The sequence below is a fragment of the Martes martes genome (assembly GCF_963455335.1).
Source record: "Martes martes genome assembly, chromosome: 14".
In the NCBI taxonomy this organism is placed as follows: domain Eukaryota; kingdom Metazoa; phylum Chordata; class Mammalia; order Carnivora; family Mustelidae; genus Martes; species Martes martes.
The window spans coordinates 9,117,211-9,142,222 of NC_137902.1; the positions used below are offsets into that span (position 1 = coordinate 9,117,211).

Below are 25,012 nucleotides of genomic sequence, written 5' to 3' on the forward strand. Positions count from 1 at the left end.
TGAGCTGCATCTTGAGGGAGCGAGTCACCAGGCCGACAGGAGCGGGCGGCGCACAGGTGGGGGGTCGACACTGTGCGTCCACTCAGTTGGGGAAATTGCCAGCTGTCGAGTGTGGTTGGAGGCAGGAAAGGGGTCTCCATGGGCAGAAGAGGCAGCTGGAGGGGAACGCCAGGTTGTGAAGGGCTCCCGCTGCCCTCCTGAGGAATTTGGGCTTTATCCTGGTGCTGATGCAGAGCTCCCCTGGGCTTGGAAGGAGCTGCATTTTGGTCGAATCACCTTGCAGTGTGGATTCAGCAACAGACATTTTTAAACAGAGCTACATTATTAGAGTTTAGGTTAAGAAGCACTTTGAGTTAAGCTGAAGATGTAGCTAATGTAACTTAACCGGATAAGAAGTGAAGAGACTCCAATAGCTTGGTAACAAGTTATTAATTCATTTCGGTATGACCTCTTCGATGCAAGTATTTCCTCCAAAAATATTGCAAATGGCGAGGATGCTTAAAATATTTTGGGGAACTTTAGAGGCACTTTGGGAATATTAGCATTTCTGATATCAAATCACAAATCGTTCATGTCCTGTAATTAAAGGAGGACCCGTGGGAACAAATCCTGGCCTGGCTGCTGTTCCGTGTTTCCTGTCAAGCCTTCAAGATCTATAATTCAGATCTTTCATTAATTTAGACTAACCTGTCCCCTAAATCAATTGCAGAAGACCTACCGTCTGTGTTTGCATTAATCAGCTCTTTCCAACATATTTGCTCTAGAAAATTAAAAGTGCATGCCGTATGACCAAATGTTTCCAGTCTCCTTGACCAACTCGATCAGACAGACACAAGTTCAAATAGAACCACAGGCAGCAAGCAAAGTGTAATGAATGACAGCTTGTCAATTTTCTGTTACTCGGGAGCAGCGTAAAAAGCTGGCCAAGGTCACGTATAGAACATGCTGCCTTTGGGCAGGAACATTTGAGGTCAAATCAAAGAAATTATGAGCCAGAATTTTAAATGTGCTTGTAAAAAGAAATTTTTAAAAACGGGAAAGGGTGTTCAAGCTTTGAGTTATTTCATCATCTAGTTACATAGGCACTAAAATACACACAAACATCCAAAGTTCTGTAAGTATGAGAAAGAATTTACTGAGTTTATCAGGAGGATCTGGGAGATGCTTGGATGCCAACATTTTAAGCCAACTTGACCTAGATAAGGTCCAGATTGTTTCTCTACAAACTTTCATTGTTAATATACATATACATTGTTACCTATACGGGCAAATGTTTATTTTTGTTTAATCCCTATACTAACGGGACCAGGAGAAATGCAAAACTGTGAGAATATAAAAATGGTGCCCCTTTCCTAATGGGTGCTCTAAAAGCCTTGGCCCCAAGTCATTGAGGGTGGAGGTCTCTGCTTCCATAAACCCAACCCAGCAGCAGGACGGGGCTGCCCAGGTGGCCTTCTACGGGCTGTGGGTTTCCTCTACCCAATCACATTCTCCCACCCAGTGCCTTTTCCTGTCTGCTCTGTCTGCTGCACTGGAAATATTTGTCAATATTCTTGACTTACCAGCTATAGGGAATATCTACCTTGAATTGCTTGACCCAGAGAAGGGCTGAATCAATCCTGGTTCTAGCTGTGAGGCCGGGGGTTCTCAAACCTGAGCATGCTTCAGAAGCACCTAGAGGGCTGGCTGAAGAACAGACGGCTGAGAGCCACCCCGAGTGTCTGAGTCATTAGGTGGGGGGTGGGGTGGCCTGAGGATTTGCATTTCTAGTAACTTTGAGGTGATGTTGCTGTTGGCCTGGAGAGACCACATTAGGTAACAAATAATCTATGTCTGCCTCCTGTCCCTTGTCCACCTCCCATTCCTGTTCTGCTGGCCCGTCTCTAATACACGCCGGGTGCTATCACCGGGGGGAGAAGCATGGCTTCATTTAGGGGAACAGATAACCAGCCTCAGAAGGGCTTCTGCCGAGAGACCCCAGAGCAAGCCTTAGGAGTGAGCGGGAGTTAGAGGCCAGTGGGCGCGGAAGGGCTGAACAGAGACAGCCTCTGTTTCCAGTTATTGAATATGGAGGAGCTCTGGCTTCATCTAGCGGTTTTAATCAGGAAAAGGATGTGGTCAGGTCTGTGGGTTGGGAAGACCACCAGGACCAGGGCAAAAACGGGTTTGAGGGATGGGGGTGTGGAAGGAGGGGGAGTCTGGAGGCAAGGTCTAGGGGCAGAGAAGGGTCCGAAAGTTTGCAGCTGGCATCATGGAGGAGCACACAGAAGCGGTTTGGCCCTCTGCGTATGACCAGCTCCTCGCCTTCCCACCCAGCATCCAGCAGAGACTCTCCAAGGTCAGACACGAAGGGCACACATGTCCCACTGAGCAGAACGGACTGATGGCCCCAGGCCCTCAGGAGCCGTGCCTCCCCCCCACCCCCACCCTCCTCAGCTGTAGTCAGTCCTGGATAGAGAATGTGTCCCACTCTTGGGTGCAGGGGCATGATACAATGACAAAGGTATTGTCCCCTCGCCAAGCCAACTGCCTATCTGGTTCAGCTCCGGAAGAGGCATCTTTTCCTAAGCATATAAATGTACCTCAAAGGTTGGGTACCCTGAAAACTCTACCCTAAAGGGCTGTGATGGAGACCCCTGGTGTCCATTAGAATCCCTCACACAGCTCTTTCCAAATGATGACATTCTGGAATTTGGCCAACTTTGATTAAATCCAGTAAATAATAGTAGTGGGTCAGTGTTGATTTTCTGATTTTGATGACTTTCCTGTAGTTACATAAGAGACAGTTGGCTTTTATTTTTGTCTTTTAAAAGAAAATATACATGAAAGCATTTAGAGGTCAAGGGCCTTCACTTTTAGATGGTTCAGAGGTGGAGAAACAGCAAGTGTGGTTGACCTGTGGGGAAGCTAGGGTCAGGGTAAGTGAGAGATTGATACTATTTTTATGACTTTGGTCTAATCTTAAAATTATTTCAAAATAAAAAAACTTTTTTAAAACTAAATACCCCGGATCAGTTGAGTCAAAATCTGTAGAGGCACCAGTAAGCATATGAAAAGATGCTTAACATCATCGGTCACCATCAAATCAAGACCACAGTGAGCTTTTGATTCACACCCCCTAGGTCACTTGTATAAAGAGTCTGACGGGGGCTGGGGTGACTGGGGGATGGGCATGAATGAGGGCACGTGATGGAATGAGCACTGGGTGTTTTATGCAACTGATGAGTCACTAAACTCTACCGCTAATACCCTGTATGTTAATTCATCGATTTTAAATCAAATTAAAAATTTAAAAATCAGGTGATAATGGGAGATGGCAGAACTGTCAAGAAATGGGAACCCTCCCACCCCACTGATGGGGACGGAAAAAGGTGCAGCCACTTTGAAAACCGGCCTGGCTGTTCCTCAGATCATCACAGGGTCCCCCTGTGGCCCTGCACGTGCACTCCCCGTGCACACCCAAGAGAAACAGAAGCACGTGTCCACACAGAAACTTGCCCACGAATGTTGACAGCGACATTATTCGTAATAGCTAAAAAGTGGAAATCACCCCAATGTCTAGTCGCTGCTCCATATCCACGCGATGCAATATTTCTCAGCAATAGAAAAGAATGAAATACTGACGTCCAGGACAAAACTAAAGAACCATGAAGACAGGACTTTAATGGAAAGAAGCCAGTCACAAAAGGCCACATCTTGTATGACTCCGTTCACATGAAATGCCCACCACAGGGAAATCCATGGGGATAGAAAACAGGTCAGGGGTTGCCTAGGGCTGCGGAGAGGGTGGTGGGATAGGCAGGTAATCCTAAAGGGGAGGGGGGCCCTTTCGAGGTGATTGAAATGTTTCAAAATTGCAGTGATGGTTGCACACTTGGGAACATACTAGAACCCACTGAGTTGTATCCTTTTAAGTGGTGCATTGCATGGGATTTGAACTGTATCTCAAAGAATTGTCTTTAAAACACTCTATGTGGTGTGATGGAACGTCCCTGATGACGACTCTTCCGAGGCCCCCGCTCCCCAGGGACGCTAGTGAGCAGTCAGGCTGAGAACCACAGACCAGCCATTTCTCTGTGTTGACACCATGGGAACGCCTGTTTAAACCCTCCTGTCCTTCCACAGCCAGCGTGCATCCAAAATTCCATGGCTCTGGGAATTCTATTTGTCTAACTCTACAGCCTGTATTGGAATCAGCCAGGATGTCTTCAGATGGGACACCATTGCCCTCCCCCGCGGGCTGGGAGCCATCTGGAACGGGGCGTCTGACCTGCCCATGCTACCCGCCAGTACCAGCCCTGTGGGGGCTCAGGTTGTTGTACGGATAGCAGACGCCTGTACAGCACTGAAGGCAGACATTTTATCTTGATGTTCATGTACTTTCTTCCCTGAAATTGATTCCTTTTTTTTTTCCCCCTTTGGTACCTCTGAATCCCCTTTACCCATCTCGCCCAAACTTGGTTCTATTTTTGATGCATCCTCCAGCCGGCAGCTGTCGGCACTCCTGGACGGCGTGGCACCCGCAGAGCATTATCCCCGATGAATCACGGCCAAGGTACTTTTCCACTGGCCCCTCTCCATCCTCTCTTAAAGCTGTGTCACTTCGCGTGGTGGAGACTTGCGTCCCTCTTTCCCGATGGACGCCACTTCTTGTAGGCAGTTTCTGGGCACTCGAGCCCGGCCCGGTGCCTGGCACCCAGTCATTCAATGACTTCACTATGCCTTAAGGTGACTCCTTAAAAAAAGAAGCGTCACCACTTTAGAAATAGGGCCTGAAAATCACACTGGCCTTCCCGTCACAAAGACATGCCGTTTGAGAGAAGGGAGGGAGAAATAACCCAGCCCCCAGTGACAGGAAGACCAAGCCTAGCCACTGTGATCCGTCAAAGGGGAATCAGGAAATCCTCATTAAGGCTGTACTTTCCTAGTCTGAGATTCCAGAGGAAGTCCAGTGACGACCCAGGGGGATGCCGATACACTAAGCAAGAAACGCAGGATATAAAACTGTGCCTGCTGTTCGCTCCTGATTGTCCAGAAACTGATGGCCACACTCAAACACAGGCAGAACAAAGCCTGAGGTTGATTCTGGGTGGAGGGTGAAGGGTGATGGATGGTATTTTCTGTACTAACCAGTAACCCTGGGAGAGGCAGACAATTAAAAGAAGGGAGAGAAAGCTAAAGCCTTCTCCATCAGTGGGAGCCAAGCTCCTAGGCAGGCTCTCCCTGCAGCAGGGGCTCCCGTCTGAGGACCCCCCCCAACACTGGACGGTGCTCCTACCTGTGGCCACACCTTGTCCCTCAGGCCCATCCCGTCCCACTGCTGAGCTCAGCATTTGCTCCGATCTTTTGTAGACTCCACTCGTTACTGCCTCCCACATACCCGGGGCACAGCTGAACGTGCACCAAGTGCTTAGCACTGAACAAATCCGAAGAATTTATAGATCGTTCCAAATCTGTATCTTCTGACATTTTAAAGCAAGGATGCTTTTCCATGCTTTTTAATCCACCAAGACAGTCACACGCCTTTTTGACGTCTTCCACAAAGCTCTGTCTGTCTCTGGACATGGCTGATTCGTTCCCTTCCTAGTTCCCACTTTCTGTGTCCCCAACCTTAGTGGCCTGCACCCTGCTCCCCAGAACAAGGAAATAGCTGTGTGAGTGCCACGGAGGTGAGAACTCCCAGGATCCCTTTAAAGGTGGTGTTCAGATATCACAACATAATTTTTAATCAGGACAGTTGGGTACTCGCATGAAGACAAACATACGGGCCCCTGGCATTGTTGGGAGCCTGCATCAGACTCAGACGTCAAGCTGTAACCTGATTTCACAAACACATGTTTGCAATTAAGTAGGGCCTTTTCAATCATGGCATTAAATCAATTAGCTATTCAGATGGGGTGAAAATGAACGTAGGTCCCATGTCAAACATAAAAATTAATTCAAAGTGGATCATAGACCTAACTTTGAAAGTAAAAACAATGCAGAGTTCAGGAGAAAGGTTTCAGATGGGAAACTATCTTTATGATCCTGGGGTAGGCAGGGAGGTTTCACAAGCAGGACACATAAATCACTATTTTAAAAAGTGATAACTATGACTTAATTAAAATAAAGAACTTCTGCTCATCAAACTGGAAAATCATCCACTGGGAGAAGATACTTACAACACCTGTTTCTAAACAAGGACTCATATTCAGAATATACAACTCAACAACAGAAGGACAAATAGAAAAAAAAAAAATCTGAGCCAAAGAATTCACAAAAGAAGATCTCCAAACAGCCAGTGATGTCAGGAAAACACTGATTAAAACAACGACACATGCCCACAAAGATGGCTAAAATAAAAGTCTAACAACCCCAAGGCAAGCGGAATTTTAGGACCACCTCCAAGCTTTCCTCTGCCTGATATATATGCCCTGTAAAATCCCCTCGCCTTGAATGTGGGTAGGACCGTGGATGGGATGCTGTGATTAGGTTGTATTAAATGCCGAAGACAGAGGGCTATTGCGGTTTTAAGTAAGTTCTCTAATCAGTAATTTAAGCAACCGTGAGTTCTACAGCTGCATGGAAATGAATTTGGTCAACACCTGCATTTAGAGGAGGACCGCAAGCTGCCACCTCTCCATCCCCTCCCCCGACCTCCTATCTACAAATTGTCCACACCAGGCGCCAGACAGTGGGGCAGGAACTAGAATGTCAGCTCCCTAGGGACAGGTGCCTCTCTCACGGCTCTACCCCAGCATCTCTTGCACAGTCTGGCACATTGCAAGAGCTCAGCATATTTTAAGTTAATTCATTGAGACATGGAAGGATGGGTTGAATGTGTCTAACTCAAGTGAAATACAGGACTTTTTGTTTTTAATTTTTTGTATATCTTCCTCTGAATTTAAGACAATTCTTTCTTCTATAGGTATCTTGTAATTTTGCTGGTACATCTATGGGGTAGATTCAAATATTCATTGCCGCCCCATAGGACGATTATAGGAGGTTGAACCATATAAAATTGCTATGTTTCATCATTTTTGACCTAATAAAATGGCAATCATATATGGTTCCACCTCATACTCCCCTGCCCTTTTGATGTCAGGCTTGACCATGTCATTTTTTCTGGCCAGTGAAACTTGAGCTCTAATGGCATGTGTCAACTTCAGTTTTAGGTGAGGTCACATGACCGGCAAGCAGAACCTTTCCCTCTCCCGAGACCACCATTTTCCACATAGAGGTTGCTCGATTCACTCGCACTTTACTGAAGAGGGGAGCTACAGGCAAGCCATGACGGACAGACAGCATAACTGACCGATCAGCCTGGATGGTTATAAGCCTCTGAGATCTTCGTGACTGCCGCAAAACCCCGGTGTATTCTGTCCGACGGTCTGGAGTCTGCCATTTGAGAGAGGCAACTTCTGTGTGTCTCCCTCACCTATGTCTTCCCCTCCAGAGTTCAGCAAAATTTCTTGTCCCTAGGAAACCCTTGGAAAATGACTGAATTTAATCAAGCACAGCATTTCTTCTGCTGGGAAAAAAAGCTGGCTGAGCGCAACCAAAGACGTTTTGTAACACTTACTAATGCCTGTTCTACCTTGAGGCCTCAGGACAAGAATCAGTCATGAGCCAAGCTCTATGATGTCAGCAAAAATCCCAGGACGATTAAGGCTCCTTCAAGGCTAAAATGAAGCTGTTTCCAGAATCGGAATGAGATCCAGTTGTTGGCGTGCCTCTGTTAGCTCTTCTTCCTGGGGACACCCCCACCTCCGCCACCCCATGACTCTAGGCGGGAGGCTGGGATGCCTCCTATAATGCTGACACTGAACCCACGGCAGCGGGAAGGTGGGAGCCAGGACTGGACCCCAGGATATAGCTGTTGTTTTACGAACAACGGAAAAATATCAGAGGTTTTTACCTGATGAGTGAACAATCTGATGTCTGACACGTTGTGAGACTAGACTGTAGAGAAACAGTGGAAACGGATGGAATAGAAATTTTCTCAGAAATCATAAATCAGGGGCACCTGGCTGGCTCAGTCCAGCAAGCATGTGGCTCTTGATCTCTGGGTTGTGAGCTCGAGCCCCCACACTGGGTGTAGAGATTACTTAAAATTTTTCTTAAAAATGCAATAAACAGGAGCACCTGGGTGGCTCAGTCATGAAGCATCTGCCTTCGGCTCAGGTCATGATCCCAGGGTCCTGGGATTGAGCCCCACATCGGTTTCCCTGCTCTGTGGGAAGCCTGCTTCTTCCTCTCCCACTCCCCCTGCTTGGGTTCCCTCTCTCGCTGTCTCTCTCTTTCTCTGTCAAATAAATAAATAAAATCTTTTTTAAAAATGCAATAAACACTAAAAAAAGAAAAATACATGTCATAAATTAATAATATCAACAAAATTTTAGAAACTTAAACCAGTATCTATGGAGAAAGAGAAATATTTGTCAAAACAAACAAATAAAAACTACCTCTGAAAAAATTCTTGAGGTGAACAGGTTTCATGGTTGAATTCCTTGAAACTTTAAGTGAACAGTTTCATGTTTTTTGAACTGAGAGAGAACATGAGAAAAAAGATGAAAAACTTCCCAATTCACTTTACAAAGCAGGCACATGCCAGTATTAAGCATAACAGAGAACATTCCTTCTCTCCGCCGCTGCCAAAAAATATAAAAGTCAATATTATATATGGGCAGAGCTATGAAGCCACTAAACATAAGCAAATCGATCTGCACTGTATGAAAGAACGGAATAAGAATGAAAGAATGCTGTCATTCAGAAGGTATTAATGTAATTTTTCATATCATTCCAAATCCCACAAAGTATCTAGTGAAATTCCATATCCATTCCTGACTGTGGGTTTTTTGTTTTTGTTTTTGATTTTGTTTTTTTGGGTTTTTGTTTTTTGTTGTTTTGTTTTTTGTTTGTTTTGGTTTGGTTTGGTTTGGTTTGGTGGGTTTTTTTTTTTCGTGAACTAAAAAATAAGGAACTTCCCTAACATGATAAAGAATATCGTGGGGCGCCTGGGTGGCTCAGTCGGTTAAGCATCCAACTCTGGATTTCGGCTCCGGTCACGATCTCAGGATCATAGGAGCATCAGGGAGCCTGCTTGCAATTCTCTCTCCTTCACCCTCCACCCCTCCCTACTCTCTCTCTGTCTCTCTCTAAAAAATAGAATAGAGTGAAACAAAATAGAATAGAATATCTGAAGTCAATAGTCAGCATCATATATAAAAATAAAACACCAGAAACAATCCTATTACTATCTAGACTAAAGCAAGTGTGCCAAGCCCTAGAAGTTCAGGACAATTCAATATATATATTTATTTATTTGACAGACAGAGATCATGAGTAGGCAGAGAGGCAGGCAGAGAGAGGGAGGAGGGGAAGCAGGCTCCCCGCTGAGCAGAGAGCCCAACGTGGGGCTCAATCCCAGGACCCTAAGATCATGACCTGAGCTGAAGGCAGAGGCTTTAACCCACTGAGCCACCCAGGCACCCTCAGGCCAATTCAATATTAACAACCAGTTTCCTGGGGGCAGGGGAGAACAGTTTATTATAAATTTTATTGATATGAGAGAGATGTAGCATATGATTTACCAATCCTAATAAAATATACAACACTCTTTATTGTGAATCCCATATAGACAACTGACTTTCACAGAACGCTTTCTTAATCATGGACCGGAGGTTAGCAAACTTGCCTTGCACGCCAAATCAGTCCATGTCCTGTTTTTGTACACCCTGCAAACTAAGCATGTTTTTTACATTTTTGAGCGGCTGAAAAAAAATCAAAAGAATTATATTTCATGGCACAAGAAAATGATATGAAATTCAACTTGCAGTATCCACAAACAAAGTTATACTGGAATCAGCCCTACTCGTTTGTGTGCTGTCCACGGCTGCTTTCCCCCTGCAACAGCAGAATTAGTAGTTGCGACAGGGCCATACTGCCTGCAAGGCTGAAAACATCTACCATCTTGCCCTTTACAGGAAGAGGTGCCAACCCCTTGTCTAGACGATCGACAGAAGAATAAATCAAGCCTGAATTTGTAGCATTTGCCAGTTTCCAGGGTAAGTGTTCTGACTGGCCAGCTACCACTGTGGCATCGGTGAATTCAGAGCTGGGAGGAAAGTTCCAGAACAAAGCATTGGGTCGTGCTTCGGCCTTCCAGGTACAGCACCTAGAAATAACCCCAAGACCGGAGATAACGAGAAGGTACAGTAGAATAACCAGGACGTGATGTGTTGTATTCATTACCTTTCTTCCTAATGTAGCTTACTTCACTGTGAATTTACAGTCTAATCTTACTAATGACTGCGTGTGCAAATGACGGGTGTTGGCGAGGATGTGGGGGAAGGGGAGCCTCCTACACTGTTGGTGGGAATGCAAGCTGGTGCGACCACTCTGGAAAACAGCACGAAGTTCCTCAAAAAGTTGAAAATAGAGCTACCCTACGACCCAAGAATTGCACTACTAGGCATTTACCTGAAGGGTATAAACAAAGTGACCCGAAGGGGCACCTGCACCCCAAAGTTTATAGCAACAAAGTCCACAAGAGCCAAACTATGGAAAGAGCCAAGATATTCCCTGACAGATGCACGGATAAAGAAGATGAGGTCCATATACAACAGAATTACACTCGGGCATCCAAGAGAATGAAATCTTGCCATTTGCAATGACGTGGGTGGAACTAGAGGGTATTATGTTAAGTGAAATAAGTCAGAGAAAGACAATTATCATATGATCTCACTCAGATGTGGAATTTAAGAAACAAAACAGAGGATCATAGGGGAAGGGAAGGAAAAATAAGATAAAAAACAGAGAGGGAGGCAAACCGTAAGAGATGCCGAACTGTAGGAAACAAACTGAGGGTGGCTGGAGGGGAGATGGGGTAATTGGGGGGTGGGCATTAAGGAGGACACGTGATGGAATGAGCACTGGGTATTGTATGCAACTGATGAATCACTGAATTCTACCTCTGTAAGTAAAAATAAAAAACGGCTGTGTAAGCTTGCAAAATTCCCCCAAATTCAGCCTTTGTCTTACCAGCCTTGTCTTACCAGCACCACCACCTATATGGAGTGACCAATGGTATGAAAGAGATGTCAGCCCTCTGGCCTGTACCCACAGCAGATTGCACAGAAACGGGTAAGAATGCCCTTGTCTGTGCCCACCCTTCCTCCATGGTCCTTCATGCCCCTCCTAGCTCCAAAGTGCAGGTTTTGTTCACAGCCTTTGCCGTATTCAGGGACCCACATGTCCCCTGCCTTCATGCACACAGCCTCCTCTCTGCAAATCTTACTCCCCCAAAGGCAAACCCTACCAGGAGGATCCCTAGTTGGGACAATCCCCTGCCCACAGAGCCACCAAATGCAGCCAGCCTCAAAGAGTCTCATCACAGGTTTTACAGGAACAAGCACGCTGACATTATAAATTTGGTGTAATTACTGTTTTTAAAAAGTAGGATTTTTTGGGAACTCAAAAATAAGGATTTGAAGGCTCAAAAATACCATGGAAAAACGTGCCTTTGATATTAAAATGTATTAAAACAATTACTAAAATGGTATGATACTGGCAGAGAATTATTCAGAGTCTAGAAAGCTCAAAAATGGACTCCAGGGTAAACCATGATGGCCTGCATGCTAAAGCCTAAAGCTCTGTGTCCCCCTCCAATTGATGTGTTGAGCCTCGCCTCCCAGGGAATGTACCAGGAGGGGGCCCTTTGGGAGGTGATAGATCCTGAGGGCACTTTCCCCCAGCTTAGAAGAAACTGCCGAGAGCTGCCTTGCCCCCTCCACCATGTGAGGACCCGGTGGGCAGACAATCATCTGTGAACCGGGAACATGAGCCCTCATCAGACACCAGAGCTCTTGGTGCCTCGATCTGAGACTTTCAGACTCCAGAACTGCGAGAAATAAATTTCTGCTGTTTTTAAGGCGCCCAATCTATGGGATTGTGTGATAGCAGCCCACACTGGCTAAGACACTGATATAAGTGGTATTTCAAATCCTTGGGAAGAAATAGATTTTTAAGACTAATAGCATGGGGGGGGAGGGGGGGCTGGGTGGCTCAGTCGTTAAGTCTCTGCCTTCAGCTCAGGTCATGATCCCAGGGGTCCTGGGATCGAACCCCGAATGGGCTCCCTGCTCAGTAGGAAGCCTGCTTCTCCCTCTGGCACTACCCCTGCTTGTGTTCCCTCTTTCACTGTCTCTATGTCAAATAAATTTTCAAAATAGCTTAAAACTAATCACACAGAGGAACTGCTGAACTTGCTCGTAGGCGTCAGGTGGTGGAGTATATTAGATTTTTACTTGTTACTATTTGTCAAAATTAATTCCCGTTGTAACTAACCTATAGGAGTAAAAAGTTACAATAAATGTATCAAGCGATACAAGGAGGCATGTTAGTAGTTGCGTGGAAAATTACTTTCTAAGCATGACAGGAAAGGCAAAATCCATAAAGAAAAAAAAAAGACACCCATAAACAGAAGCATCTAAATGAGAGAGACAAGTGATAAACAAGGATAATATTTAAATACAGAAGATGAACAGAGAACAAAGATTAAATAGTTCATACACATACAGTTCTTGGAAACAAGAAAAATTCAAGCAACAATAAGAAATATAGATAAGGACAAACACAGGCAGTCCACAAGAAGGACAAAGAGAAGTGGCCAATTAACATTTTTAAAAAACCTGGACTTCCTATAATTTTCAAAGAAGCATAAATTGAAATCACAAGAAGATATCCTTTCAAATCTGACCGCCAGAAATGGCGGACTCCAGCACTGCCCAGGACACGAGGAAATGGGCGTTCTCAGGCACTATCAGTGGGAGCAGAAATGACACACATCTGTCCTAGGAGACTGGCAGGACCAGGTGTGAAACAAGCACACCCGGCCGGGATGCACCAGCCCTGGAGGCGAAGACCCAGCTTGCAGCATCGTTGGAATGGCAAAAAGTTGGAAACAACCAAAAGATCCAGGGAAGGAATGGGTTGAGAATTTTCCATAGAGCTACACAACTAAAGATTTAAACATCGAGACGCAGTGGGGTTGATCCATAGTCACTGATACGTGAAGGTGTCTGTGATATTTTGCGGCGTGGAAGGAAGGCTACAAAAAAGGTTGTGTCACATCGTCCCAAATACATAAACATGCTTGTGCCTGCATGTAAATAAACACAAAGGCATCTTCAGAACAAAGCGAAGTGTGGGAATGTCAGGTGCATTTTACATTATTTTGTCTGGGGCATCAAATTAAATGTAAAATGGAACGTGGGTGTGTGTGCAAGGGGCCTGCGCCCTCCAACAGCTGTGAGCAGCTGTCCAAACCTCCGCGTGCATGAAGGTCTTGCCCGGAGTGGTCGTTGCTAGCAGCGGGTCTGAAACCCGCTTTCCGTCTCATGGACGGGCCCTCTTGGGCCTATCTGATCAGCAGAGAGCTAGATTTGGGCTGTTTCCACTTCCTAACCTCTTCCGATTTTGAAGTCATTGGTTTTTAAAAGGGACTCCAGGAGAGAGAGAAAAGCTCATTAGTCAGCCCAGAGTTTGAGGGCAGAAGCTTCAGCTGAATTCCAGCTCCAAGTAACTGAGCGGATGTTGGCATGGGGAGGGCGAGGGAATCGGGTACTCTGGGGTCATCATGGCTTATGTTGTGGGAAAGCTGAGAAAGCAATTCCAACGCCTCAAGGAGAAAGTTGCACGTTAGCGCGAACTAAAGGACGAGTGGAAGTACAAAGCCAAGACGACCAGGACAGTGGCCTTCTGTAAAGAGCGGCGAGAATTATGGCAGAGAGGTGGGGAAACCAGCAAACAGAGAACGATTCAGTTGCACTGGGACGTGGGGTATACAAGAAGCACTGTGTGAGAAGGTGGGAGGGCTGTGAGATTAAGCCGTGTAAGAAATTAACGGTTTAAATACTGTTCATATGAGTGTTTTGCAAACGGAGAACTCAGACTTGCTTTCCAGAGATCACAGGTGCTTTATGAGAAATTTTACATCTCGCACTTGAATTTTAATTTAATTTTTAAAAAACTCATAAGGGGACGCTTGGGTGGCTCAGTCGGTTAAGTGTGGGGACTCGATTTTGGCTCAGATCAGGATCTCAGGGGCATGAGATCGAGCCCCACATCCAGCTCTGCGCTGGGCATGGGGACTTTGCTAATGATTTTCTGTCTCCCTCTGCTCCTGCCTCCAGGCTCATGTACTCCCTCCCTCTCAAATAATCTTAAAAGAAAAAAAAAAAAAAGGCTCCTAAGATGGATCTAGATGGTCTCCTTATGCCTGAATACTACCACTCTACTTCCGTGTCCAAGTTCGTTTGTCAGCACCGTGGCACGAGGTAAGACACCAATGAAAGCGCCATTTGCTGTAAAAACCATTTGTATGGTTTGTTCACGTTTGTTCGTATGTCTGAGCTGAAGACAACGTGAGTTCTTGCACTCTGTACTTTGCTCAGCTCCATGCAAACACCTCTGAAAACGTAGAATGTATCATTGTCTAGGAAGAGAACTTCTCTGAACTGAGTCTAGGTAAGACAGAAAACCCAAGCATATCCATTTTCATAGAGGAAATGGGAGATCGTCCGATACGCCCTCCCGAGAGAGGTTCAGAGGGCATCCTAAGGAAAGCACCAGTTCTGCAGAGTCGTAATCAGACGGGCCTAAGCAGAGAAGAAAGGACGGACAACGCGAGTGACATCAACCAAGACAATGAACACCGTGTATGCCAAAGTCACAAAGGAACACATACCACTGGGACCAATGGCCCCTACTTGGAAGCGGTAAGTAAGATTCCACAGGGAACAGATTTTCACCTTATGAAGGTACCAGAGGCAGGCAAAAATGGGCTTTGATGCGGCAACTTTCTGAATCATGGGAAGTTCTCACATTTCCCATCCACTCCTTCCCCTGCGCCCCCCCCCCCCCACATGCTGAAGAAAGCTAGTGCGGCTGGTCCAAGGGACAGAGTTGGGGAGGGAGGGAGAGGAGGCAATAACGTTTAAGAGAATATTTACATTTTGGCACCAGTTTGGGCCCTTCAAATCCCAAACCAGCATCTGCAAATGTACTTGTCACGTCACGTAGTTTTCACCGAGTTCCTTCTTCTCTCCCGGGACCTTGCGGAGGCCCTTCCAGGACAACGCTGGTCTCCCAGTGTGTCGCTCACTGGCCACGCCGGCCTCTGCACGTGTGGATTTCCATGCTGCTGCAGGCTTCCACACTTATTATTTACAGCACCTTATCTCTCTCCACGGATTCCTTGTGGACATGATCTTCATAGGTGTCCTGGGCATTGCCTATCATACACCAGAGACCCCAATTTACCCAAGATCTTGTATTAGAAGGTCAAAAGCTTCCCATCCTACAGGTGATTAAAACCAGTCCCTACAACTATTTCCAGTGCAAGAATTTGGCATCCTAAAACGATTTGATTTTATAGTCCTTATTCTGGTAATCTTATTAAATTTATACGATGTCAAATGCCAGGGCTTAAAATCTCTCAGGGAGTTTATGACCAGGATACTTAACATATTATTCTCAAGTGCTAAATTTAAATGTATGTATGAAGAAATTATTATTTTCAAATTTCTATCATTTGAAATAGTATGGTTCTGGGAACTCTTAAAAAGAGATTGAATGAAAATTAAACTCATTTAATAGCCTGGAGATAGGACAAAATAAACAAAGAATAGTTTTTGAGACTTCTACCAAGGCAGTTAACACTGTAACAGTTGAGAACCCAAACTATGGTATCAAAAGAATTGTGGACTTTTTTTCCTAAGATTTTACTTGTTTATTTAACAGATAGAGCGAGCGAGCGAGCGCACAAGCAGGGGGAATAGCAGGCAGAGCAGGAAGCCCAACTCGGGGCTCGATCCCAGGACCCCGGGATCATGACCTGAGCCAAAGCCCCCAAAAGAATTGGCTCTTAAGTCTAGTATTACCAAGTTCATTACCAAACCTGTAAAATGGGATGCAGATGTGGCTATAAAGGCATCATTAAGAGGTCCTTGTGATGATGCAATTATTTTGTATCTTGACTGTATTTGTATCAATATCCTTATTATAATATTTTACTACAGATTTTCAGCATATCACTGGGAAAGGCTGAATAAAAGGTACACAAGAACTCTTACAACTACACGTGAATCTGTAATTCCCTCCGAATAAAGAAGTTATTTGCGAATGTTGACTTAAATTTTATATTAATTTTGAAGTTATCCTATGCAATTACGTATCTTCCCTAATTTCTGTGATGAGTGAAATAAAGTGAACTAGACCACAAATTACTTTAAATTTAGCAATGACATAACCAGAAGGTGGCACTGTTACCACATGACTGTACCATAGTAAGGCACTACTCACTTTAAACGTCCGGAAAATGGAATACTAATTTTATCAATCAAAAATTTAACTCCAATTCAGTAATATTTTCAATAAGTCTTAGATGAGGTTTGCAAAAATATAATTTCATAAATCATTAAAAAATAAAAATATACAAATAATTAATTTGGGGTCTGTATAACATGGATAAGGTTGCAAATGGAAAATACAAACCCATCAAGTGTATTTTCTTCATGTCTGATGTAGACTGTCAAACCCGTAGAAAGACAAGGAAAATAATTACCAAATCTGGTATTAATTTGTTATGTCTCTGCACTTTTTAATACAAGTATTTTCTGCCTCACCTACTGTTGTTTTGATAAAGGTACAAGAACCACTTAAAGAAAATTCCCAAAATGCAGCTAGAAGGGGGAAATAAAGGCTGAGAAAGGGATTTCTTTTTTTGTGAAAGCAACAAAGTTTAGAACTTTCTTGTTTTGGGTCTTCTTAAAAAATAAAAGCATTTAAAATACTTTTCAGGGAAAGAAAATTAAGTTGCACCAGTTAATAAAGATTACTAAGAGTTGGCCTCCATCCAATTCCATCATTATTCGATGCCGCCTATACAGCAGACACGGACTCTCTGTTACCAACAGTGGGTCTGAAAAAAATAACCTCTAACATGACAACAGCCCCTCGGAGAATCAAAATGCCCTCTGCCCCCCGCCTTGGTCGTGCCACGTCCAGTCTAACCAATAACCAAGCAGAGCAAAAGCAGCCTGGACAATTCAGAGTATGCTTTGAAGCCAACATATGTCATAGTACTTTTGAGGACATGTTTTTCTTTTGCTTTAGTGAAGCAAAATAAGCAAGCCCTTTTTTCCAAAACCAATCATCTTTCCTTGTACAGATATATCAAACTATGCCTTTCAAATGTTACCAAATAATTGGTCTGTCCTTAAATATGTAACTTCCAGTCAATCACCCATATTTTGTCCTAATTCTATTACCTGTTCACACCAGAGCGGAACCAAACCAAATGAGAAATAAGTTAGAATTTTGAGTTTATTCTCAAGTCATTACAGTGTTCAACCAGTTTGACATTATAAAGATAACAGACATAAAAGTAAACACTGGGAAGCACACGTACATTCCCATTCTGAAAGAAGACATGTTATATATACAGAAAAAAAATGCAGCAAATATTAAGGTATTCAAAGTGATTTTTTGACAATTCAGATGTGACATATTTACAAGAAAAGTATAAGTTTTAAAATAATTAAATAATTTTCATAGAATTATAAAAGTATTGAGATAAATATTAGAGGAGACCCTGACAATCACAAGAACATTTTCCTATGCTACTTAATACAGGGCAGTTCTATAAAAAGTCCCAAAATAGAGCTAGTATTTTGCCACTATGAAATATATCAAATTACCAATACCAAAATATGCTAAAATGAACATGCAATGTAGAAGCTGTACCAAAGAAAAAAGCATGAGGCTCCTGAATATTGCAAACTGTCTACACAAGATTTCTTAGGTGTGTTCATGAAAAAGTAACTTTCAAAAGAGCCATTATAATGGATACGTCGGCAGAAAAAGTGATAGCTACTTAAAACTTTCCATCTACCATTTTCCAATGTAGCTGCAAAAAAGGAAAAAATAGAAATATAACTTTTTAAAATATTAGCTTATGAATAAAAAAGTTGAGTGGTGCACTTAATGCATTTAGATTTTTAAACTGATTCCATAATTCCCCTATAACAAATGGTAACCTCTGGGCCCCACCACTGTAGTAGGAAATCTCTCTCCTTTTCTCAAACCAGAGATCATCTTAGAAAATGCAAAGGAGAAAAAGGGACACACATGAATTCAAAACAAAACAGCACAATAAGATGGCAAAATATCATAAAAATAGCAGCATGTGAAATTCAAGACTATTTTCTTAAAGCAAATGTTTAAGACTCAACTGTAAAAATGGTACTTCAAACTGGTCTATTACTCAACACTTGAAACTAAGGGTTTTTAGAGCGGTGCTGACATTTACGATATCCCCGTGATTAAATGTATACTCAAATTTGTGTTTTACAACATCTCTATTGCACACGTAGGAGAATAAAAGCATCCTGGCATCTTGACCATGAGAAGATATCTTACTGAGCACATTCAACAATGCTACTGAAAATTAATTTTATCCCAATGTTAAAAACTGATCATGTAGGACTTCTGAGCACATTATTCCAACAACATCCTCCAACAAGATGAGAATATACAGGCGCTTGAATAGAGGTTAATCAGGGACAAAAAGGGGAGGCTGCAATCACACAGCTAAGGGCAGAATGTCTTTACATATAAACGTGAGGTCTTTCACTGATCCAAATATAGAAATAAGAACTATTTATAAAACCTTGCTATGAAAATCAGATCACCCAGAAATTTCACACCAAATCATTTTCACTGTTTCATAAAAGCAAAGACTGCTGCAAGTCCCAAGTTTTTTTCCAACTCATGTCGAAGACACAGCTGTGTGAGTTCTAATTTCCACCCCATGCAACCTACAACCCTCACTAACAGGTCCAATGATCTCCTCTATGCAACACTGGCCACTCACCTTAACACCCAGAGCAACAAAGATGGTTATCGTTTCCAAACTGTCCACACTGTAGTATAAATTTTACAGCACCACAGATGTCATGATTTTAGATATCTTAGTCTGACAATATTTCATTCAATAATATTCACCAGTAAGAATATGTAAATATCAAGCATCTAATAGGAAATCTAAGTAGCATTTTAAAAACAACCAAAATAATTAATACGCATTTTTAATGTTTTAAGTTGTTAAACATTTAAACTGTCAAATTCACTAGGAAAAAATACCACACACACATTTTCATCACCCAAAAGAGAGCACACGAAGCTTCAGACAGTTGATACTGAAACAGGTTTTTTTCTTGTGTTGTGTGTTTTGTTTTTTTTTTTAAAGAAATTACATTTAGTTTGGCCACTCCCTAGATTCTTGGTTTACCAGCTTATAAAGAGTACATCAAAGAGGCAGTATAATATGTGTATTAAAAACCGTTTCGTCCTCTATCATCTTTGGCTAGAAGGGCCGAGGAGGCAGGTGAGGCTCCACGCGCCTCCGTCTCACACGTCGCTGACCGGAAGGCTCGCATCATCCAAGTCCACGGGGTCACAGTCCTTCTCCTGAGGGCCATTTCTACTTTGAGGTTTTAGCAGCGCTTGTTCAGTCACTTTGGAAGCTGGTTCTCTTGGAGAGACAGTCTGGACCTTGAAGTTCCCTGGCTTGACCTTGGCAAGAGATTCGTAAAATCCTCGCTTCTCCACGGTAAAGCTTGAGACCAAAGAGTTGCTGCGAGAGGCTGCGGAATGTGGGCTGGCGGCTGCGCTGGCAGAGCGGCAAGCGGGTTTGGAGTCGGAAGCACAGCCGGAATGCTCCTGCAAAGACGGGTGGTGGTCAGAGGCAGCAAACAGTAACGACAGAGTTAGTAACTCAGTGTGAGACTTTCTTCTCTGAAAAACAAACGAAACACACACACACACACACACACACACACACAGAGCAGAAGCATGAGCCATGCAGCATACATGAGCAAGTTCTTTCCCAAAGCAATGCATTTTTAGAAGTGAGGTTAAAGCCATGACAGTCGACAACCATTTCCACTAAGAAACCAGTTCTGTCACCAAAGCTTTGCCACTTGCAGACTCAAGGCAGCCTACCCTGGGATGCAGGGCTCCAACTGCAACCGAACTGTGTTTAAGAAGGGGGGCCTAGCAGCTCTTGCCATCCTATTTAACAGCATCTTCTCAATCAACACTAGGAATCCTCCCACATATTTTAGGAAGATAAAAAAAAATTAAAATGCAGAATGTAAAAAGGAAAGGCCATATTTCTTCAGTAAGTGGAACTCACTGTTTTCCAAACCTATGGTTTTCTCTGACAGTCTGACAAATTTAGTTTTTCAGCCCTGAATTTTGCTGCAACCAGTAGTAGCGCAGTCTTTTCACTGTTCCTTTCATGGCACTTACTTAGTTTTGAGTATGTCATATACCCATATGGTTAAAGGTCTTAAAGGCAGCAAAGGGTTCATATTTAATCATTTATTAAAACTGGCGAAATAACTATCAGTTGTGAATCTTAATTGTAATTTGCTTCTAATTAAGGATATCCTTAATATGACCATTCCAAATGCATTGCCATATAGTTCCTAGCGTATTGCGTTCATGTATGATACTAGTGGCTTTGAAAATAAAGTGCTACAAATTGACAAAACACTATAGATTCCCAGGAGCTGGCTAAATTTCACCTGAGATTTAAAATGTCATGCAAAGTATAGTAATGTAGCGTTTATCCAATGTATATGCATGCACGAGTCCGCATATATTATTAGAACAAGGGTGCGGTTAAATGGTGTAGTATAAAAAATTTCAAAATACATAAAACATAGAAGTTGAAACTTGTGGCAATTCAGGAAACTAATTTTTAGAAGACAGCTTAATGTGACTTTTTCAATTAGTAAGGTTCCATTTTTTTCATGATTTATCTTTTTCATTATTGTTTAAATATGCATATCCAACCGGATGACTGCAGTGAAATAGTTTGCGTTAGTGTCGACAAAGTCAGTTACGGTAACTGCAAAGGGCAGTTTGGTTAACTCAACTTTCTATGATCAGTTGTAAGTAGTGAGTGAGTCCGGGCCCTCTAGTAAGAAGGCACGTTTGCGTGAGAGCCCACATACGTGCTGCATTCACCAGTTCTTGATGTATACCTCTGTATACAAGGATTCGACAGCCTTCTGGCCTGCCGCATCTGGAACACAGTGCAAAGCTAAGATTAGAGTTAACCTATACTGGGGAGAGGGAGGAAAAGAGAAAGTTCTGCTGACAGTTACAGACAGAGAGTCCACTTTGCCCCCACCACAAAGCACAAAACACAGGTGCCCTTCTCCAATGTTTCCTCTTCCCAAAGACATTGTTTTTTGCAGAGAGTCCCATACCTGGCGGCCGGAAAGGTCACATAAAACACAGGCAGTTACAAAATTAATACTATGAAAGTGACTTCTAAGATATTCCAAAAAAGGATATGAGGAGAGTAATTTAAGAAGTGAGAAACATGGACTTGTATTTACTGATCTGTAGTTATTACTACCAGGAAACTATTAAAAGAATTACTACTAGAAAATTACTACTAGAAATTACTACTAGAATTACTACTACTACTAGAAATTACTACTAGAAAAATAACAAAAGTGCAGAACATCTGGCATTAACAACAAATCTGTAGAAGGTAATAAAGGCTTTCATGCTACATGCGAGACTACATTCTGTGGACAGAAATGCTACATTTCAAGACACTTAACATTTTTTTTTCTCGGGACACCTGGGTGGCTCAGTTGGTTAACCGATCTGCCTTCGGTTCAAGTCATGATCCCAGGGTCCTGGGATCCAGTCCCACCTCGGGTTCCTTGCTCAGCGGGGAGCCTGCTTCTCCCTCAGCCTGCTGCGCCTCCTGCTTGTGTTCCCCGTTCCCATCCCAATAAATAAAAAAAAATCTAAAAAAAATTTTTTTCTATTCCTCAGTAGAGATGAGATACCACTGACCAAGGTATTCTAAAGTCAAATCTTATTCCTATGATGTTCTTAACCATGATAAATTAAAAACCTTTTTCTTATTTCCGAAAATGTTTAACATTTCAATTTTATTATCATGTTACCACAAAGACAATTCTGATAGTGAAAAGCGGCAGGTTTTTAAATTACCCTACCAGAAAATGAAAATGAGAATATGCAATGGAAAATAGTGGCTGAGAACAGGAAATCGTATTAATTCTGGGTTCAGCTGCTCAAAGGTCTTAGGGCACTAGTAAGTTAAAAAAATCCTTAACTAAAATTAGAGGGAGTGAAGAGGAAATTGAGGCTTTCAGCAAACTGTGTAATGCTACAACCTCGGGTGCTTTACAGGTTAGGCCACATCCCATACTAAGAATTTGTCAAGTTGTAACAAATCTAGATCTTGTGACAAGTAAGAACTCCTAAAACAAAGCAAGGAAATGTTCATTCTTTAGTTGCCCTGCTTGTGCATTTAAGACAATACAATGCACAGAAAGTTATGTATACATAACACTACAAGGAAGCATTACATTAGAAATGCATTATTTTTTTGCAAGTCCAATTGGTATGAAAGTCAACATGCAAATAAATCTCAATACAGAACGAAACCAGAAGGATTAGGGGGAGAGGAAGGAAAATAACTCGACGGGACGGGGGGGACCCTAGCGAGTATCACCCCAGAGAACAGGGAACATACAGAAGATGCTGATCGGCCAGGCCCCCGCTGGGCTACGATGGCACCAGAGACTGCTTTAATCCAACTGTGCATCTCCTCGGGACTATCAGCCTAAGGGAGAGAAAGGACTCATTCAGTCAGTTCGTCCTCAAAATCAGCTCCTATGTCTACAGATCCAGTGTGTCCATTCTGATAAATTACAGAGTCAACAACAAAATCATTCCAAGGCAATGCTTCCCAAAAAATTTTAGAAATCACTTTTTAAAGCCAGGCTTTGCAGGGTAAATTATTATAGAGACAAAAGTTGGACACCTGATATTTTAAGATCAGACACATCAAAAAGTGTCAAAGATGAATACTTCTGGAGAGAAAATGAGAGGAAGAAGTCAAAGACAAACCTCATCTTGTTCCATCTACTGCTATACTGTCTATTGCAAGAGTATTTATGTAATTGTGTGGTTAAAAAACATTTTGACATCATTTTGTACATTACTCTTCTAGAAGTCTTTTCTAGTACTACACTAAATACTGAAATTCTGGTAGTCATATTCCAAAGTAGCATATTCCTTGATAGGACCTTGCTTCCCAATGTGAATTTAAAACTTTACTATGACTTTAAATCCTATTAAACAGGACCTGCGAGGGGTGCAGAGATCCTGCCTTTTACTTGTGTCCAAAGATTTTAAGTCACAACATGTTCTTTTGAACCAATGATTATAACAAGGACTTTTAAAAGGAAAAACTCAAATCAGGAAAGGTAAAGCACAAATCTAGAAATCAATGTGGAAAAAAAAGGGGGTTTAAAAACGTTGATACTCTGATGGCCATTCCTAATCTAGAAACTTAACCTAAAGAAGAAATCAAGGCAGACTTAAGCACAAAAATGTTCACCACCACATTATTTATCATAGTAAATGTATAAAACTATGTAAATAACCAGTTAGAGGAGCAGAGAAACAGTTGAACTGTGGAACATTCACATAATAGAACACGGTGCAGCTCTAAAAAGTTTTTACAGAATTTGTAATGATGTGGAAAAAAAGACTATTAATACATTCAACAGAATAGAACACTGTGTACTTCATAAGACCCCACTTGTTATAAAAATATACGCCTTTAAGAAGGCACTAAAATAATGATTTCCTGAATGTGGGATTTTGTGTGCTTTATATCCTTTTCTTCGTATTTTTAATATTTTCCAAATTTTATGTGATCATCATATGTAACTTTTATAAAACAAAAACGAATGTTCTTTAAAAAAAAAACTTCCAATCTAACTAGTTTGCTGTGTAAGTAAAAGGTGTATTTTAAACTTAAATACAGGATGCCTGTCTTCCACCTGTGTGCTCCACTGTCTGTTTTTATTGTGGGTATTTTAGACGCGGTTTCTAAAATTACCAAAAATGATACAATCAAAATTCCAAAATACGTGCAAAAATAATCCAAACTGAAAGTTAGCATCTAAATTAAAACAGCACTTCCCTTCCCACAAATACTATTTAATTCTATTCTGCCACTCAGAACAAAGAGTGCCCCTATTTGCTAAAATGAACTACCAATAATTTTACATGTAACTTTTTTTTAAGTTGTGAATTACAGCTGTCATGTTTTTCTTTTCTTATTCACATAAGCAACAAGTTTATTTATATTTACTTCACCTCCAAAATTATTAATCTCTTGGTAAGAGGATCTATAATCTCCAAACTCACCTGCACATAGAAAGTTCGAGACGATGTTACAATTTCAAAGAGATTGTCCCTCATCATTATGTCACTGTCAACAAAAACAAACGTCCAATTACACGTAAATAGCAGTTGTTGGATAGTGTTTCTTTCACTTGTTTATCTAGTACCAAATATATGTCAGTAAGAGAATAAAAAGAGATAAAATACTGGTATAATTTAGCAAAACCAAATTAGCATCTTTTTCCATTTATTCTTGCATTACACTTTACATATTTTATATAGCTATATATATATATATATATATTTTTAAAGATTCCTAAGAGAAGTATAAAATTCAAAGTTTTCAATGGTGAATTAGTCAGTCTGCTCAAAGACACACTGGCACAGTTAACACATTTTCTTATAAAGCCCTTATATGTAGCAACTTCCAAATACTAAAATAAGTAATACATCAATCTGTCAAATATGATAGAAGTTGTTCATATTAAATTTTTTCCTTCCCATTAATAAGCCTACGGATTGTTTCTTAACTTTCAGTTTTCAAATAAAACAAAAAATATCTCAATACTTTAATCTGAAGATTTTGTAAGTTCAAGCATATCCCAACTACGAAGAAGGGTTAAAAATAACCCTAGAAATAACACAGAAAAATATCATCTGTACACATCAATTAAACTAAGGCAACATTGAGTATTAATAAGTTGTGCCAGTAACT

General features: G+C 42.1%; 1 protein-coding gene across 4 annotated transcripts in view; it reads right to left on the reverse strand.

The window, feature by feature from the left end:
• Positions 1 to 17,349: 17,349 nt before the first annotated feature.
• The window catches only part of PLEKHA1 (pleckstrin homology domain containing A1), a 54,939-nt gene continuing 47,276 nt past the window's right edge, over positions 17,350 to 25,012 (reverse strand). For 2 of the 4 annotated variants that reach the window (XM_080822847.1, XM_080822846.1), the window contains exons 10-13: positions 24,322 to 24,385; positions 22,634 to 22,723; positions 21,096 to 21,136; positions 17,350 to 19,764 (exon numbers count right to left, since the gene is read on the reverse strand). In XM_080822847.1, the coding sequence (XP_080678973.1) occupies positions 19,557 to 19,764; positions 21,096 to 21,136; positions 22,634 to 22,723; positions 24,322 to 24,385 (403 nt within the window). In that variant the 3' untranslated portion in view covers positions 17,350 to 19,556. The remainder of the gene's footprint in view (positions 19,765 to 21,095; positions 21,137 to 22,633; positions 22,724 to 24,321; positions 24,386 to 25,012) is intronic. The other 2 variants (XM_080822845.1, XM_080822844.1) reach the window with 1 other exon arrangement.